Genomic DNA, 15,404 nt, shown 5'->3' with positions numbered 1-15,404 from the left:
CTTACAGAAAAATTTCATGGGTTGAACAGCACATGGAAGGCATTACCGAATCGTGATCGCCACGTTACCGATATCCTTGAAAAAAGTTTAGAATCATTGCATTCTACCGGTTATGCAATGTGGCGCATAAACCTGGAGGTTAACAAAGAAAGTTGAGAAGTCGAGGACTGCGCAGAAAGCGAAGTAACAAAAATTGTTGGAGATAGCATTAAGGCAGGAAGAGAGTGGCGTAGTAAACCGTGTCAACTGATATTTTAGTTGAGATTAAGAAGAAAAAATGGAATAGGCAGGCAGGCCATGCACGTCTTCAATCACTTGTTGCCAATTCATAACAGGTGATTACATAAGCGTGACAGAATGGATATCAAGGAGAGAGAACTGCAGCCAAGGATGGTAGAAAATACGATGTTTGTAGGCATAGGATGCAGTCACCTCATATCAGACGGGATTGTAGGGATAGGCATTTGTTTTGCAGTGAACAAAAAGAGGTTTGTGGTGCTGACAGTAGAAACTCGTGAAGGTGTGGGGGCACCTCAGCTGCTGGCACACTAATCAACATGACAATTGGCTTCGAAAAAGACAACCCCAGTTATGAAAAATAAAGCAACGTTGTCTCGACATTGTTTTAATGTGCATACTACACTAAAGGCTTCCACAGTTAAGGGCACTTAGTACCTGTAGTGCAACGAGCATTTCTCTTTGTAAATAATGGTTTATATGCGGTTGGTTCATTCCAGTAATCCACTTTCTTTTGCAGCGAAACATTCTGCTGCAGGAGGCACTGAACCGCCTGGTGGCGAGCGCCAGGCACGTGCTCTTGAGAGTGTGTCAGAGGTCCAGAGGGCTGCTCTGCAAGAGTAGTATCGGTACCCTCACTGCTCTCCAGTCGAGCCCCTAGAAGACACGTTATAAAAAAACTTTCAGTTTATTATTTTGTTTATTATTCAAGAACATGAATAAAATTTTTGCAGTAAACATTGTGCTGTGCATATTAGGACACTTGTAACATGCACTTGGTGTCTCTTCAAAATAGGCAAAAGTGTAAGACAACCTGTGCCACTCTTGTACCATATAAATGAAAAATGCACTAATGCAGCATACACGTCATTCTGCTTTTTCTTCTTTCTATGTGCAAGAATACGGTGCGTGATGATTAGCCACAAAATGAACAGTGTGTGTAATTCACAATGAAAAGACAGGAAACAGCAGGAGCCTAATAATGCTATCACCTATAGACTGTGCATATGACTGCAACACTCCCCGATTCAAACGTGCCATTACATGCATGGTCGATACCACATATTCTTCAACAATGTCATATATTTTCATGTACTAATTTTCACACAGCTTAAGCCCTTGCGTAGCTCACTTCTGATGTATCTATTTCATAGGCCAAATAATTGTACACTTTGTCCTTTTGTATTGTATGAAAAGCGGCATCCTCTACAGTCGGATACAACTTCGGAAGACAGGAAAGGCCCCGCCCAGACGATTAAAGCGCAGCAGCCGATTGCCTCCACTTCTAAAGAAATAGTCCCTCTCCAACGAACGGGTATTAGTGCGTCCGGCGGCACGACGTCAGTCTAGAGTGTGTGCCCATTGGTGCAGGCTTGTGTTCACCTGCCTTTAAAGTGCAGATTCCGCGGACTCTTAAAGTTGTATCCGACTATAGAATCACGTAATGCCTTGCACCAGTTGCATAGACTTTAGCAACTTGATAGCACACAATGATCAGGTACAGAAATCTATAAAGGCATCCAAGCAAAGCTGGCTGGACACACTTCCATTATGAGGGGCTGTAAGAAGGTCTCGCCAAATATTCCGACGACGTCCTTCAAGAAGAGGTGGTGTTTGGCACTTCTTAGAATCAAAAACAGATTACAGTGAATGTTAAGTACCACGTCAAAACAAACAGCTTGGTTATCTGCACAGCATGTAATGGAAGCTTGTGCTTCACAAAGGAAACAAACTGCACTGTCCAGTACAATTTTAAGGCTGGTATGTCACCTATTATGTCAACAGTGTCAATATACAAATTACACTTCTCACATGCCGTTCATTTCGCAATTGTTTTTGTATGACGGTGCTTTCAATCAGTGCTTGTATTACATGAGCAGGTGGACTTGAAACCAAGGCTTTGTTTACAAACCTTCAGACTTCCATAACTGTGTGGCAAGGCACTGGCATGTTGTCGAATAGCTTGCACTTCCTCTGTCCTGCACCAAAGAGGCTCAATGCTCTATTTGAAGTTGGATCGCACAACTATTCGACGGCACACAAAGAAGAGTAACACACACAGCAGAGCGTTCTGCTGTGTATTTCTCTTCTTTGTGTCCCGTCGAATTGTTGTGCAATTCAACTTCAAGCTTCTATACCAATACACCCAGTCTTCAACCTCACCAATGCTCTAGTTATTAGGCCACAATAGCGCACATCTTTGAAATGTCTCAACACAAATTAGCTCTCTAAAAAATCACATGTGTTAAATTTTGCAGCAGAAGTGTATGCACGTGCCATATTCTTTACCTCTAAACTTATAGGAATGAAAGGGGCAAGCATTAACAAGCCTTAATGCTGCCATTACCATCATGACACCAATGGAAAGACAGTGCCACGTTTCAGTAAAGGGAGTGCCGGAGGGAAAGGTGTGACAGCGAGGCTTACAATAAAAATAGCAGTTACAAGACATGTTCAATGCCAAAATATTCTGCATGTCGCTCATCCTACTCTGGCATTGCGGCAAGCTTTTACTCATTTGAGCATATCACGTTTTGTGTAATCATTGCTTTAAAGCTGTACAAAAGGTATATTTGCTCGGCAATTTTTAGGTTTATCATGACGGGTTAAAGACCTACTTTCATTGGCATCTGCACCCCATTTCTCCCGATATGCAATTTTGCCTTGAAGTTCATGACATCTTCACGCACACCGAGTTCTGCAGAGCATTAGATTTGCATTGTTCTACTGCCTAAGAATGAGAGCCTCATTATGCGACGGAAATATATGATTTATCCATCCAAAATAACGCTGCCCCCCCACCAAAAAAGATGATACACTGAACCTCTGGCACATGCATCAACTGTGAACAGAGCAAACAATCTGAAGTATTTTCTTCATGCAAGCCAGCACCCTAAGATTCTCAATGCATTTTCATTTCGCCACAAATGCATAGTCACAACCGGCTTGGCACAATATCCACGTCTCGCGCTGCAACAAATTGTGCAATGCCTTGCTGTTTCATAGTGCGGCCGATAGATGACGCATGACCAAAATTCAGCATTATGCATACTAAGTAAGTTCACCAATGAAGAACCCCAAGTTCTTTATGAGATTAGCGTTCATAGGTTACTTCACACAATTTGTGATATCCAGTTATCGATTTATACTTAATTAACCTCTTTCCCAAGAAAGTGAGCCACTTGGAAGGCACCCTGACAGACAAGTGGAACACTCGGTAAAAAGTCAGCAACCAGAAAAAAAGTCAGTATCGTAGGCAGCCGCATGTGAGATGTCGGTAACAGAAAATTTAAGTCGGATACACGGAAGTGACAAATTTCGCAATAAGGCGTGTCTAAACATTGCTTCAATGCTAATTACAGTAACGCTGACATTGAAGGCGCCTTAATTCCTACGTACGTTCCGTCGACATACCCGACTACGTTCGTAATGTTCCCGCGTAGTAGGAAGCATTCTTTTATAGAAGCCCGCTCAGCCGCAGTGTTCGGGAATGCTAGCCACCGCTTACGCACTGCGCGTCAGACACATCTCTCACGCAGCGGCAAACAGTAGTTTGATGACGTCCAATGTAACGCTCGGCGCCGACGCTTCCCTGAAAACTTCCAGTCCTGTAGAAACGGAGGGCGCAGAGGACTTGCTCTACGAAGGTGAGGGAATGAATCCCGCCACGCTGTCTCCGCAGACGGGAGTCTTCGCCTAGCTCGTCACACAGCCAGCGCATTGATGTGTTCGACAGCCGAAAATGACGCTGAAACTCCATGTCGGTCATGTAGGTGAACGGGTGCAGACGGTCATGCTGGCGCTTGCTGCCGCTGAATGCAATAACACAGGCTGCTGCTGCCGCCGCCATGTTCCCGAGTTGAACTCGGAGGGGGTTTCGCGATGTACGAGTTTAGCACGAGTTCGCCTGTCAATCAAAACCAGAGGTCACGCCCCGCGCGAGGCATGTAACTCTTGTGCGCGCACCCGCCGCGGTTGGGCCACGCCCAACTTATCTTTCGGCAACAGTGACGCGGTGTCGAGCGGAGAGGCGTCAACAATCTTGACCGCCGACATAAAACACGCGCAACGCACTGTCATCGGTGATGTACTGAGCACCACTATCAAAAACAAAGCGTTGACTGTCGCTGGCTTATGCATACATTTTCTCGGGCTGAGATGGCCCCACAACACGGTTTCATTGCCTGCATTGTGGCGACGTAGCGCACAGTAAATAATTATCGAGACGTCACTGTAGCTGCTTTCAAGGCGTCGATGCGCCGAGGGTTGACGACGATGCTGAAGAGTGCGTATCTCTGCAGTCGTTTGAGATGGCTTCTCTGTCATCGGTGATGTATCGGAGCCACAGCGTCGTAAACACGATCAGCGTCCGAGAATCGCTCGCTCTTCTAGAACCAGTGCAATGACATCTCTTCATCACAATCACTGCGCACTCAACAGTTGCAACACCTGTCTCCGTTCGAAGTCTCATTTCATAACTGCACACAAGAGCCCTCACCTGCCAAAATGCGATTGCTGCGGTGTCATTACGATATCCATCTGCGATCGCTGCTGGCTCCAGCAGAGGTAATCCGCAAGCACCTTGGACTGTACAACACACTCAAATACTGCGTACATTCGCTCAGAGGCACCTTCACTGGGTAAGCAATGACAAGCGATGAATTGTGTCGCTGGGAAGCACGCACTTCTTCGTAATGTATCGCAGAGGCTTCGCGCACAAAGATAAACTGGTACATTTTCACTGAAGTGCGTCACTACGGACCCTAAAATAACGTACCGCCATTTTGCAACGACAGCCGTTCCTCCCGTATCTATGACTAATGAGTAGTGAGCCGTTTTAGTTGATAAAGCGGGGACCTTAATGGCCTAGTGAAGCGCCTGCGATGAATAGCCGTACCGCGGCGCTGCGTTTCTATTCCCCTAATAAAGAAAGAGTGGTCATGACCCTTCATGGGTCATGTCTGATTTTTTTGAGAATGGTGCTGCAGTGCCCCTAGGCGACTTCTCACCGTATGAACTCCCTCGTGCGTGCGACACTCTTCAATGTATCCGCTTCTAAGCTTTCACCTCACTGTCGCCACTCACGGCAAGAAGTGCAAAATTTAATATTTTGCTCGATCTCCGTTTGTCATCAGAAATTTCAAGCGTTCGAAATGAAAAACAGATACTTAAAGAAATAAAAATGTTCGTTATTTGATTTGTTGTATTTTAACGTATTCGTTTGAATGAAAGTGTTGGTGCAAGAATGCGCCGCATGTACCCTGTTCGCATCCGATGGAGGATGGAAAGATAGTGCCCGAAAAAGGAGGCACGCCCTTGACGCGCCGGGGAAAGGCGTGGCAAGCAGCTCGTGACAAGTGTGCAGACAGACAGCGGGACAGTCACGGCATTGCTAAGTTGCGGTAATCCGTTGATAACAATACGCGGCGCTGGCGCGTTTCGTTGTGCAGCTTTCTGCGCTTGAAACGTGGAAGCAGCGTGCCGCGCAGGGTGCGCTCATGTTGTCATACGCGGCTTTTTGTTTACATATTTTTTTTTGCGTGTAGCTTTAGCGCGTTCCGGGCTATATCCGTTCACTGACTGCCGTCTAGCAAACTCGAGTAAAAGTCGGGTGAACGAGAAACTCGGCGCATCCTGCATAGCACCCCAGGTCGAAAGGTTGTGGCCACCACGAAGAAGCTGCGTGAAAGGTGCTATTATGGTGGCGAAATTGCGGATGAAACGGCAGAAGTATGACGTTAACCCAATGAAGCTCCCCCCTTCTTTCAAGGTCGTTGGTCGCGAAAACTGGGCAACAGCTTGTAGTTTCGCCGGATCACGGAGTACACCTTCTTTCGACACGACATGGCCGAGGATGACCAGCTGCCGGGCAGCGAAGCGACACTTTTTCAAGTTAAGCTGAAAGCCAGCATCGGCGATGCACTTGAGGACGCGTTCAAGTCGAAGTAAGTGGGAAGGCAAGTCCGGTGAAAAGATGACGATGTCGTCCAGATAACACAGGCATATTTGCTATTTGAGGCATATCTGCTATTTAATGATGTTGCCCATCATTCTTTGAAATGTGGCAGGCGCTTTACACAGGCCAAATGGCATCACGGTGAATCGAAATAAACCGTCAGGTGTGATGAAGGCCGTTTTTGGACGATCTGATTCGGCCACTGGCACTTGTCAGTACCCGGATCGTAAGTCTAAAGATGAGAGGAATTCGGCGCCTTGGAGGCAGTCTAGCACGTCGTCAATACGGGTTAATGGATAAACGTCCTTGTGGGTGATCTTAGTGAGTCGTCGGTAGTCCACGCAAAAGCGAATTGTGCCATCTTTTTTTTTTTTTTTGACCAGCACTACAGGAGAAGCCCAGGGAAAGTGCGAAGGTTGTATGACGCCGCGTTGTAGCATGTCTCCAACTTGCTCAGCGATGACGCTACGCTCCGTGGCGGGTACACGATACGGCCTGTGGCATAAAGGCGCATGGTTGCCGGTGTCGATGTGATCCCTACATCCCCAGTGCTCCTTAGTTTACAGTACAATGTGTATATATATAAATATATATTGGTTTCATCTATTGTTCCTTATCGCTTATAAAGCTACTAATAATCTACGTTAACACTATTATAACGATGTAATGGCTTAACATCGCAAATTAACGCATTTATTTTGCAGATACAAGGCATTACATTTTTAGCGTGACAGACAGATTTTGCTGGAGCGCTGGGCGAAGAATACTTATGCCTTAAAAATTGCTGGAGTGAATGAGTGCGTGCGATACAAGTGAGTCGGGAAAGTGAGTGGCGCGAATGAAGGTACAAGATAGTGACACGAGAAGTAGTAGTAGTAGTGACGCAGTATGCGACGTCACGCACAGTGATACACTGGACGGAGAATTGGGATGAACAGTTTCGACAGGACATGCAAGAAATACGTAAGGTCACGAAACTTTCAATTACGTCAAGGCAGCACTTGTCGCCATCCCAATAAAAAGAGCGATATCTATCTATCTATCTATCTATCTATCTATCTATCTATCTATCTATCTATCTATCTATCTATCTATCTATCTATCTATCTATCTATCTATCATCTATCTATCTATCTATCTATCTATCTATCTATCTATCTATCTATCTATCTATCTATCTATCTATCTATCTATCTATCTATCTATCTATCTATCTATCTATCTATCTATCTATCTATCTATCTATCTATCTATCTATCTATCTATCTATCTATCTATCTATCTATCTATCTATCTATCTATCTATCTATCTATCTATCTATCTATCTATCTATCTATCTATCTATCTATCTATCTATCTATCTATCTATCTATCTATCTATCTATCTATCTATCTATCTATCTATCTATCTATCTATCTATCTATCTATCTATCTATCTATCTATCTATCTATCTATCTATCTATCTATCTATCTATCTATCTATCTATCTATCTATCTATCTATCTATCTATCTATCTATCTATCTATGATGAAGACCACTCTGGACAGTGCGGTGGGCATAACCCTGGCTGCACACGGCGCGCTCACGTCGCTGTCGGTCACGGCCGGCGCGCTCATCTACGACTACGCCTTGGACGGGGACCTGGCGCGTTCTGGTTCGGCCACCCTCGCGCTGCTCTCGTACGGCGCTGGCGACCTGGTCGGGCGCATGGGTTACGAGGCGCTTCTTGACGCCGGCGAGCACCGGAAGGTAAACACAAACATTCGACCGCGTGCGCGCTTGCTGAAGGCGCCGAGGGCGAGGCTCGCGTCTGTACCGGAAGTGACTGTTTGCGAATGAACCAGCAACACAGGTGTGGAAGTCACGTGAGGCCTTAACCTGTTGCATTCGCGGCCGTCGCCATTCTATATCGTAGTCGGAGTGGTGGCCTGGGTAATCTCATCTTCGTCATGTCATTCCGTTTTTGAAAGCTAGCACCAGTACTTAGGACGACGTGCGAGCGTCGAAAAGAGCAACGATGACTCGCAAACGATTATTTGCAATGTGCGCTGCGGCGCCGTAGGCTGACGTAAGCGAGCGACCAGGTTACGTCAGTCCATTGCATTAAAACCGATCACGTTAACCTTAAGTTGACACGTCGCAGTGTTCCGATGTTAGCGGGTATCGATCCTCTCGGCGGATGAATCCTCGCGAGTGGTTGCGATGTTCCGTCAAGAAAGCCCCGGAGATCGCCCGAGAGCGTGGATGGATAGCTGTAGTATGCAGAAAAAGGGAGCGGAACGAGGGAAAAGTGTGTGATAGCTAGAGAGTGGACCAGAAGAGGGCGTTAAGTATACCAGACCAGGAGAAAGACACGTTATAAGTGTTAAGTGAGCTGTATACCGCGGTCACAGTATAATAGCAGTGCGCTTATAGAACAGGTACACGAAATTGGGTGCTTGTATAAGCTCGAGAACGTCAAAAACTGGGGCTAGAGCTTGCTAGAATCACTAGTTCTTCCGACAATTTAAACTCAGCTTTGAAGGGCGACTGCGCTCGTCATGGCGGAGGTCGTGGGTTCGCCTCTCGCCGATGGAGCGCAAAGCTTTCCATGCGCGTTGTTCCTTAGCGAGTCTCAACTCATTCGGCGTGGGGTACTTAAGTGACTAAATTTAACAATGCTAGACTGTCAAATATCGTTCAAAAGAGTGGCCGTCTTCGAGCGTTCCCTGAAATACTGCGATGCCCGTGCGCTACGTTTAGCTGCAAAGTTAGCCTGTTAAGCAACCGCACGTTGGGGCAAACGTAAAACGGGTGACAAGATTCGTAATGCAGTGCTGCATATCGGGTGTGTCCAAATTTGGGCTCGACCGCGCGACACCCTTCGGGCGAAGACGCGCAACCGCCTTCTTTTGTCTTGTTCCACTTGTGGGGTAGACGGGAAATAAGACAAGTTTTCGAAGAGATGGCATGGAGGTGGTGCAATGATGCAGCCCGTATTGATGGCGTCATCGTCGGCGTCGCCACGTCACGCTTGCTGGCATCACGTGGGCTCGCGCTTGCCGGCTTGGGCAGCGCGTGCCGCTACGGAGCCTGAAGCACCTACATCGTCGGCGGCTGCCACCTCGGCAGTGGCGAAACGTGGCCGTCCACGCCAGTACACCACAGACGAAGTAAGGGAGCGTAGGAACGCAGCAAAACGAACGAGGAGGCAGGCCGCCAAATCCACCATCTTCGTCAGCTCTCCCAATACACGGTGTTAGATACGGGACCTTTTCCTGAGCCTCCTTCGAGTTCACCAGACCACATAGAATCGCGCCACACCTAAGTAAGGAACGCAGAAGCAGATCTACCCAGTTCCCGGGCGCGCGGCACGTGCAAATGAGTTGGCGTCCCCCACCTCGTGTGCCGCAGGTGCAGCTATTCACTGCTTGACTCTTCCCGAAAGTGCAGCGAGAGCCTGGCACTGTTCCAGGTAACGTGGGTCCCGAGGCAAGACGGCTGTAATGGACCGTGAAGCCCTGGCAGCAATCCCCCCATCCGCCTTTGTGAAGGCAGTTGCAGACCGGGAAGGCAATACCGCAGAGAGAAGTAGGCCCTCAGACAATTGGGACCCAAGGAGCGACCCTGTGCGCCGGGTGTGACACAATCGCACGGGCGCCTACCATTGGCCGAAAATGACGACACCTGAGCGGGCTCGCCGATTGGACGAAAATGACGCCACCTGAGCGGGCTCACCGATTGGCCGAACGTGACGTGACTTCGAGACACCGAAGGAGTTAAAAGCCAGAGGCCGGGAGCAGCAAAAGAGCATTCCATCATTCATCTCTTTCGAGCTTCTTGCCACGGGCCGCAGCGTCCGAGTTGCTGCCGGCCCGTAATGACTTTGACTTTTAATTTCTTTGTACTCTCACTGTAAATAATGTAAATATACCTCCAGTTTTCATCTCAAAGTTCTCCTCAACTTCGGCCAACTCCCGCACCCAACGACAAGGTCCAAAATCTGGGGGACAGCAATTGGGATTGTCCTCCAGATCCTACAACTGGTTGACAGCGGTGGGATCGTCCTCAAAATCCAACGGCTGACGGAACGAGCATTCACAAGCATTTATTCGCAGCGCAAAACTCGAAGGATTGCTCAGCGGCGTACATTCGGAAATTAACACTTCCGTATTCACAACTCATAAGAAATGGTTAGGTGCCCTCGGTTTTTTTTTCTTTCTTTGCTGTCTAGCGAGGAGACGACACAGACCCGACAAGGACAAGTTGTTTGATGGAGGGGATGCAAGCGAGCGCTGTCGAGCTAGAGAGAGAGAGAGAGAGAGAGAGAGAGAGAGAGAGAGAGACAGAAAAAAACTTTATTGCTAGACCAGATTTCTTGAGCCCAAAGGTGGGTGGCCTCCTCAGTCCAGGTAGCCATGGCTCGCTGCCGCCGCCCGAGCCCTCTTCACCAACCGTAGCTGGTTGTCAGGGTCTTGCGGCACCAGAAGAGCCTCCCATTGGCTAGTTTACAATTATGGTTAAGGCCTCTTGAAGCGGCTGAGGTGTAAAACCTGTGCAGACTCACGAGTCTTTGGAAAAGGCCAATTTCGGAAAGTGATACGTGCGAGTCATCAAACATCAGTATAGTCTGCAACGAGTCATCGGCTAGCAGCCCGGTATGCTAGAATCAAAATGTAAGACAAAGATTTTGAACTTAGTAATATGGATTTCTTAAGGAAAAAAATCCCGCTTCAATAATCTTTCGTTTTACCCTTTGGCGTCAGAAATTAGACGTCAAGGGGAGAGACACGAAATTGTGTTTTAACGCGATAGCGTTAAGGGCCCCGTGTATCCGGTGTCGGTGGAGTTCTCCGTGAGGGAAAATTTCCGTATATATTTGGGAATATGTGTGCATGTTATACCTTGGTACATTTCATGCGTTATGTGGGTGGGACGTTGCCACACCATTCTAACAGTAAAGTTACACATATCTTGCTTTACGTTCCTGACAAAATTATTTTAAAGAATTTTGAGAATGTCAGCTCACAAACAAATGTCACGAAACAAAACACCCGCAGCGCATGCCTTTTATAATAAATCTTTTCAGACTTAAATATTAAAAGTGCGAAACAGTAACGGTAGCATGAAAATTTTGGCGCGGATATGCGCAACCTCCGACATCGGCTGGCGCAAGAGGCCGCCAGAAAGGTCGCACGAGAGGTCGTACGAAAGGTCGCAGGTTTATACCAGAAAGGTCGCTTTCGTGCGTAGCGTTCACCGCCAGCTTTTGTCGCTAAACGTTACGGTTGCATATGGTGCAGTTGCCGGGAAGCGTGAGAAGCGGTCAGGGATATTAGAATGCCATTGTGTTCCACTCTTGAAGTTAAGCGTCCTCCAATTTTTTTTTTAATTTCAGAAATCGAGCAGCACTAAGATCAAATACGTCAAAAGACGTTGTGTGCATGCAAGACTGTCTCTGTCTAGCTCGTGCACGTTTGTTTCCAACACAAATGACGGCGTTTATGTCAATAAGAGCAGCGCGACGCATTGAGGCATGGATGTGCGCACAAGAGTCTATGTGGAACACACACATATCGGTCGGTGGTTCCAGTGATGACGTTTCGAAAGCAGTGTAACGATGCTAAAGCACAAGGTAACCCATAGATGCTGTGCCTAAACGTTCACCTGCAAACATTTGCATACCTGCCATTGCGGGGCACGTGTTGAATTAGGAAGGGTAGAAATTCAGCCTTGTTTGTACAACATATACTGCAGGTAAAAAAAAAGAAGGAAAAAGAAAAAGAAAAACGCCGGCAAAGGACACCCGCATGTGTTGCCCCCTCCTGTTCGCGCTTTCTCTTTTGCGCTTTCTTGGCAGCAGGTGTTGGCGCTTCAGGCAGTGTGAGCATACTAAAGAATACAAGGCGACTTATACGGATGCTGTGCAGATACCTTTCACGTCCAACGCATACCCGTCACCGGTGCCAGTGACGACGCCTTTAGGGGGATCAGAAGGATAAGAATGGGCTGGGGCGCGTTTGGCAGGTATTCTCAGATCATGAACAGCAGGTTGCCATTATCCCTGAAGAGAAAAGGGTATAATAGCTGTGTCTTAACAGTACTCACCTACGGAGCAGAAACCTGGAGGCTTACAAAAAGGGTTCTACTCAAATTGAGGACGACGCAACGAGCTATGGAAAGAAGAATGATAGGCGTAACGTTAAGGGATAAGAAAAGAGGAGATTGGGTGAGGGAACAAACGCGAGTTAATGACATCTTAGTTGAAATCAAGAAAAAGAAATGGGCATGGGCAGGACATGTAATGAGAAGGGAAGATAACCGATGGTCATTAAGGGTTACGGACTGGATTCCAAGGGAAGGGAAGCGTAGCAGGGGGCGGCAGAAAGTTAGGTGGGCGGATGAGATTAAGAAGTTTGCAGGGACGGCATGGCCACAATTAGTACATGACCGGGGTTGTTGGAAAAGTATGGGAGAGGCCTTCGCCCTGCAGTGGGCGTAACCAGGCTGATGATGATGATGAAACGTCTTAAATCAGAGTGACATACGGATGATACATGCCCGAAATGCTCGCGTCCAACGTGAACGCGCCCGTCACCGGTGCAGGTGATGGCGGTGCAGGCGTTCCTGCAGGGCGGCGTCCTCTTTCTCATGGCGATGACCAACGAGGTGTTCCTGCTGGCGCCGGTCGGCTTCGGCCTGGGCGGCATCAGCAGCGCGCTGGACCTGCTGCCCGTGCCGGTGCTGCAGCGCTACATCGAACCGGACGCCGTGGAACGCCAGCTGGGAATATGCCGGGCCGCCTCGGGCATCGGATGCCTGCTCGGACCGGTGTTTGTCAGTGAGTGAACAGATGCCTTGCAGCATGGGCAGTATTGCATTCCGCTTGTAAAAAGCTCTGGAAGAGAAGCAGGCAGTTTGACGTTGATCTGTGCCCAGCTTTAACCACAGAACTCTATGGCTTTAACCACGGAGTGAGATAGCGGCTGGTGAGATTACTTGGTAGAGGCAGGTGGTAGGTTGCATAAGCCGACACCCCCGCCAACTTTTTAAAGCGAAAGCTTTACTGGCCGCGAACTCGCGATTTCGCCGTGGCCCTACTCCGAAGATGGACATGATGTCACACGCGTTCCTCGTCGTTGCGCTCGCCTCCGCTCGCTTCGCCGGCTGCGTCGCATGCCTGATAACATGTCGGAGGCTTGAAAAGGAGAGCTCGCGCGCACCGAAGCCAGAGTTGAGGTGGCAGTATGGACGGCGACAATTCTTATAAGGAGGAGGAAGCCTGTCATCGACATCGGAACGAGATGAAGAAGAAACGAATCGCCAAGGAAACAGACGAACAGCGCGCCGAACGACTGGCTAAGCGCCGCAACATAGCTAGACAAGCAGACTAACCTGGACTTGCAATCAAGATTAACCAAGGCTAACCATGCTATGCCTTAGCTTTCGCTACGTATATCCTGGCATAGCTGAGCTAAGCCGCTGTTTAGGAGTGCTGCTTCTCGGTTTATTCGGCGGTGAATGTAGGGGGCACGATAAATGGCAAGGGCTTGCAAGGACTGTGTGAGGCCTGCTGTGTAGGCCGGTCTACCAACAGATATCCAGAAGCTTTTTTTTATTTTAATGAACCGATCTTCCGTAGGGTGTATTGCACCTCTCCATTTTCTTTCTTCATACTTACCCGCAACGATGTAGTGTCGCGACACCGTGATTCCTGCCAAACGCGTGTGACAAAAATGAGGAAACGGGCCAATGGCGCATCACCCTGTCAACCCGTTGTTCTTAAAGGGAAGCTGAAGAGTCTGTCGAATTCAATAAGATGCTCATATATGGATGCGGGAACCTTATAAACCATGCAGGTAAAATTTGGGGGGGGGGATTTTTCACTTAGGAGCGACGCAATCGTAGGGGAAAATTGCGCTGTAGCTCCGCCCCCCGTCGAACGCCACGCGCTGCTGCTGACGCTGACGATGCGAGTGTAGACCGGAAACCGTGGCGTAGTGACGTCAGCGCTGGTATTCCGTTGTTTCGAAGTCTCCGCGACCGTGCCTGACCGGGCTTATTTCTGCGTGCGTGCCGTCCTAACCTGCTTCGCTCGACCCTACATTCCTTTGTTTGTGTGTATATAGGAGTGGTAGTTGACGTGCGCAGCATCAATTGAACTTGTAAGCCGATCATGCCGGCATTCCGTGCAGCCTACGCTTGCGCGAACACCAGCGGCCGCGACGATGTTCCGATGTTCCATTAGTTCCTGCAAGACAAGAAGCTTTCAGCTAAATGGGAGGCTGCTTTGAAGCGAAACAACTTCAAGCGCTCAAGCACAACACTGTTGTGCTCTGATCACTTCCGTGACAATTACTACCGGAGTTTATCAATAATGCGTGCTTTGGGTTCTCCTTCGTGTTAGCACGCTGAACGGAAGGCGCATGTTTATATCCCACCCTTGGCGCAGGTTTCATCGCCAAGCGCCGCAAATTTTCTATTCGCACGTGTGTTGTGAAACAGCCTGCATGCAGCTACCGCAACGCAGTGCAAGCTTAAAGTTTGCATGTGTTGGAAAGCCTGCTCACGCCAGGACGCTGCGCTCCCCCTTCTCTCGCACACGTAGAGAAACCGACCATCTCACGTAGCCGACGGAATTCGCCGGTTACGAGTAGCGTGCGGATGGCGCGCTGATGAAGGTTCTATACTACAGGTGCTACAACAGCCGGTAAACTTTTCCCGCGTTTAAACCGTCTTTCTAGATTGCCGACAGCTTTGGGGCAGCGCACAAATGCTGAAAATCGCATCCCCGCTTACGTTCTACGAGGAGACATGCAGGAACATAACACTACAGTTGTTTGCCCGGAAACGTACTCAATGGAACGCTGAATGCAGCTTAGCAAAAAACATACTCTCCAAAGAACATTTCCAACACAAGGAGATGCTAACACTTCGCCTTCGTTCGCGTGGAAAGCAGTGCTTGCACCAGCATTTTTTGCTTCTTGGAGAGGCCCGCTCTTCGCAATCGGCTCGTATGCATGTACGGAGTAAACTATAAAACCCTTACAAGTGATCTTGCACGGGACAGCGACAGCGCGACAAGCGAGGCGATGGCTGTCGCGTTCACTCGTCGTCTGCAAGCCGAACTCCGCGCAAGCGACGTCTTTGAGCGACGACTTTGAGCGACGACTTCCCGGTATGAGGGCAGCAATATACGCGCCGAAACTAGCGTGACGCATGCTTTAT

The 15,404-nt window shown here is 48.4% G+C and overlaps 1 protein-coding gene across 2 annotated transcripts in view; it reads left to right on the top strand.

Moving 5' to 3' along the window:
• The window catches only part of LOC142559624 (uncharacterized), a 47,416-nt gene that overhangs the window by 26,886 nt on the left and 5,126 nt on the right, over window positions 1-15,404 (top strand). For both annotated transcript variants that reach the window (XM_075671199.1, XM_075671200.1), the window contains exon 7: window positions 12,783-13,017. In XM_075671199.1, the coding sequence (XP_075527314.1) occupies window positions 12,783-13,017 (235 nt within the window). The remainder of the gene's footprint in view (window positions 1-12,782; window positions 13,018-15,404) is intronic.

The sequence above is a fragment of the Dermacentor variabilis genome, chromosome 10, assembly GCF_050947875.1.
Source record: "Dermacentor variabilis isolate Ectoservices chromosome 10, ASM5094787v1, whole genome shotgun sequence".
Taxonomy (NCBI): domain Eukaryota; kingdom Metazoa; phylum Arthropoda; class Arachnida; order Ixodida; family Ixodidae; genus Dermacentor; species Dermacentor variabilis.
The sequence above is the reverse complement of the archived record's forward strand: the minus strand, read 5'-3'. Positions and strand labels throughout refer to the sequence as shown.